General features: G+C 38.2%; 1 protein-coding gene across 1 annotated transcript in view; it reads right to left on the bottom strand.

The window, feature by feature from the left end:
- The window catches only part of LOC136807623 (enolase 4-like), a 29,600-nt gene extending 26,164 nt beyond the window's left edge, over positions 1-3,436 (bottom strand). The window contains exons 1-3 of the mRNA XM_067064219.1: positions 3,276-3,436; positions 914-958; positions 303-386 (exon numbers count right to left, since the gene is read on the bottom strand). Of these exons, the coding sequence (XP_066920320.1) occupies positions 303-386; positions 914-958; positions 3,276-3,404 (258 nt within the window). The 5' untranslated portion in view covers positions 3,405-3,436. The remainder of the gene's footprint in view (positions 1-302; positions 387-913; positions 959-3,275) is intronic.
- Between the last annotated feature and the right edge of the window lie 406 nt (positions 3,437-3,842).

Raw genomic sequence — 3,842 nt, 5'->3', positions numbered from 1 at the left:
TTATTTATCTCTCATCTTTAAAGGACACTGTTGAGAGTCTATATGGTATCCCCATGTTGAATTTACGGCTAATCTGGTTTTGCAGTTATATTTTCAAGTCACGCTCCCTAGAACCAATTTTAATAAAAGCGAGAAACAGCCAAAAATTAAAAATCTCTGTGAAGCAGTGGTATTTAAATTTTTCATTAACTTTCCCCACTAGTCTATCTGAACCCCTTTTGAGAATCGTATTTTCAGTTATTTCTCATAAATACAATAAAATCTAAAATTATTTTATTTCAGGTACAGAAAAGATAGGTTACCTTGGAGACTCCATTGACGATGCATGAGATTGTTGACTTGATCGTTTGGTAGCCAAAAGAACTTAAAACTGGTTCCAATTTGATCTAAGGAAAAAGTTAATATTCGTCGTTACACGAGTTTTTTTATAAGAATAATTTTATAAGAAGAGAAGGTTGAAAATTGGTCGAAACCTAAGAACAAATGAACAATCTGAGCCTCAGATTTAATAAATTACTAAAGCAGTACTGATTATAACAGATTTTAATACATTTTAAACCCATTTTAAATTGATCAAGTAAAGAAACTAAACGTATTAATAACAGCGCATGAGCATTTAGGTCTGGAAATTTCAAAAAATTAAGAACAGCCCAGCCTGAGTCAAAATTTACTGCTTCTAAGAACTAGTATGTTAATTATTTCATTATAGGCTTGTGATGTTGCTCTTAAAAATACTCTTATCTAAACCAGCATTTTCAAAGGAGCTCCTAAAGTCCGAGGCTCAAGTTCTTCTTTGGTTCTTCTTTTTTCATAATGGTTCTCAACAGTCTCATGTTCTTATAAAGCGTCTATTTGAATGTTTACTTTTAAGAATGCAATCCTTCATCCTGAACAAATGTTTCCAAGTACAAACCTCAGAGATGGCAGCAGGCTTCGAAAGAGCTCCAAAATATTCCGCCTAAAAGAAAAAAGCCGATGCTCAAAGTTGATTGAACCTGCATAACAATGAAAATTCAATAGAAAAGAAGAAATACTATGGTAATAAACCGATTCTGATTTCAGACCAAATAGAAATGTTCAAGAACCAAGGTAACTATTATTATTATTATTATTATACAGTATACAAGTTCACAGGCCCGAGGTGGGCCTCTACGAACCGGTTTGATTACAATTCTAATTTGTTAAATATCTAAGTTTGTGTCTTTTCCACGCTTCAATAAGGTTTTGTTTAAACAAGTGAATGGAGGTCGACTCGACGACAAATCGTGGCAATGCATTCCATGTAGGGATTGTTCTATAGTAGAATGACTTTGTTTGCGCTCCTCGAAGACCATCAGCAGCAAAGTTTGGAACGAATTCGTGATCGTGAAATCTGGCTGGACGAGTTCTTTTAACTAGCTTGTCCCGAGTTGTTTTTGGATCATAAAAATGGATATGCTTATACATTTGGACCATATCGCAGAAAAGTCTTCTAAACTCAAGAGATGGAAGCTTGAGTCTTTGTAAACGCTCCTCATAGTGGAGATTACGATACTGCGGAATCAGTCTTGTTGCCCGTCTTTGGACCCCTTCAATCAGATTAACGCTGCGGCGTAATTTCGGCTGCCATACTGATTGTGCATATTCTAGATGCGGTCTGACAAAGGTCGTATACAATGTGCAAAATGCCGAAGGACTCAGGTCACTGAAGCTTCTTTGGATGACTCCTAAGATAGAATTCGCTTTATTGACTTGTCTAGAGATATGTTCCTCAAAAGATAATTCAGAGTCAATCAAGATGCCTAGGTCTTTTTCTTCAAAAACATGTTCAAGTTCGTTACCTCCAAGTTGGTATCTGTGTGCATGCTTAATATTAGCAAATTTACCTATAGTCAAGACATGGCATTTGTCAGGATGAAACTTTAGTAACCAATCTCGGGACCACTTTTCCAATTCACAGATATCTTTTTGAACAACTAGAGAGTCTCTAATAGAATTGATTATTTTCACTATCTTCGTATCGTCGGCAAAGAGAAATGCATCGGAGACTACCTTTTCTGGCAATCGTTTATGTAGATAACAAAGAGCAGAGGCCCAAGTACGCTTCCTTGAGGAATTCCACTTATGACATGGTCAGTAGTTGATTTAGCTGAGTTAACCTTGACTAGTTGCTTGCGGCGCTATAATCCATTTTAACAGGTTTCCGCTGATCCCGTAACATTCTAGTTTCTTTATCAACCTCCTGTGAGGAACTGTATCAAACGCTTTTGCAAAATCAAAGTAGACACAGTCAACTACTTTTCCTTCAGACATTGATTCGCAGCAAAGGTCGATATAATATAGTAGTTGCGTAACTGTTGATCTTTTGCCAATGAAGCCATATTGCTTGTCTGAGAGAAGATTCTCTCGAACAAGGTGATCAATCATTACTTTACGTAATACTGACTCCATCATTTTGCATATTATCGATGTCAGGCTGACAGGTCTGTAGTTTATTGCCAGATTGTGTGCACCCTTGTTTTTGTATATTGGTGTGACATGTGCCATCTTCCAGTCTTCGGGCAGAACGCTCTCTTCTAATGTCTTGTTCATAATGATCTTCAATGGTTCTGCTACAAAGTCAATCAGTTCTTTCAGCATTGACGGATGTAGCTCATCAGGTCCGAACGATTTATTTGCATCTAGCTGTTTGATCTGTTTTATTACTGCTTCTTGGGAAACTTCAAGAATATTAATCATCGATTCTGTTTTCTTCTCAAATGGAGGTAGTTCTCCCTCAGGTTCATGTGTAAATACACTGCAAAATTGCTTCTGCAGAATATTAGCTTTCTCCACATCTTCATGCTTCAACGATTTCTTGTCATCTTCGGACTCCAGTAGAGATGCCACGCGGCTAGTTGATTTCAGTTGATTTCTAACGTGTGACCAGAAACGCTTTGGATTATTCTTTGCTGATCTACTGATGTTGCGTTCATAACTTCTACGCACTCGCCTGATCATGCTGTTGACTCGGTTACGTGATGAGACATATTGTGTTCTATTGAAGACTTTTTCCGCGTCTGAAGAATTGACCCACTTCCTATGCAGTCGCTTCTTAGTTCTGATTTCTTTACGGATTTCTTCTCCCAACGGAACAATTCCTATGTTGTACCAGAAATCATCATCTCAGCCTACATAGTGTACTCTTACCCCTTCCTAAAAAATAGAAAAAGATCTTGCAGAGGAGCCCCCCCCAAGCCACTACAGAAAAATTAGACTAGAACATCATAGAAAAATAAAAACGGTTGACAACTCACCATGTAGCCATAAATATCATCTGGTTGCTTGTGAAACATTTCATTTAGTAATGTTTCCAGTTGCTTTGGGACTTGATTTTCATGGAAGTAGCGCGCTGCACGCTGCTTTTCCTCAAACCTTCTACTCATTTTTTCTTTCTTTAATTTTCCTTTTCCCTAAAAGAGCTATGAAGTGCCTTTTTAAGAATCTAGGCGAGTGAACGAACGAACGAACGAACGAACGAACGAACGAACGAACGAACGAACGAACGAACGAACGAACGAACGAACGAACGAACGAACGAACGAACGAACGAACGAACGAACGAACGAACGAACGAACGAACGAACGAACGAACGAACGAACGAACGAACGAACGAACGAACGAACGAACGAACGAACGAACGAACGAACGAACGAACGAACGATTTCCCATCGGAGAGATATGATATTCGATCTTTGATACACCGCATTTCTAGACGTGTTAAAAGGCCCTTGGGCATGAGCCTGAAAATACTTTGGTTGGGTCCAGCAATGGGTATCAGGACCTTTTTAAGACAATTTCTATATCGAACATACTGGATAGC

Source organism: Clytia hemisphaerica, unplaced genomic scaffold (genome assembly GCF_902728285.1).
Source record: "Clytia hemisphaerica strain Z4C2 unplaced genomic scaffold, Clytia hemisphaerica genome assembly, whole genome shotgun sequence".
Lineage (NCBI taxonomy): Eukaryota > Metazoa > Cnidaria > Hydrozoa > Leptothecata > Clytiidae > Clytia > Clytia hemisphaerica.
Note: the sequence above shows the minus strand (reverse complement) of the source record. Positions and strands in the feature narration are given on the sequence as shown.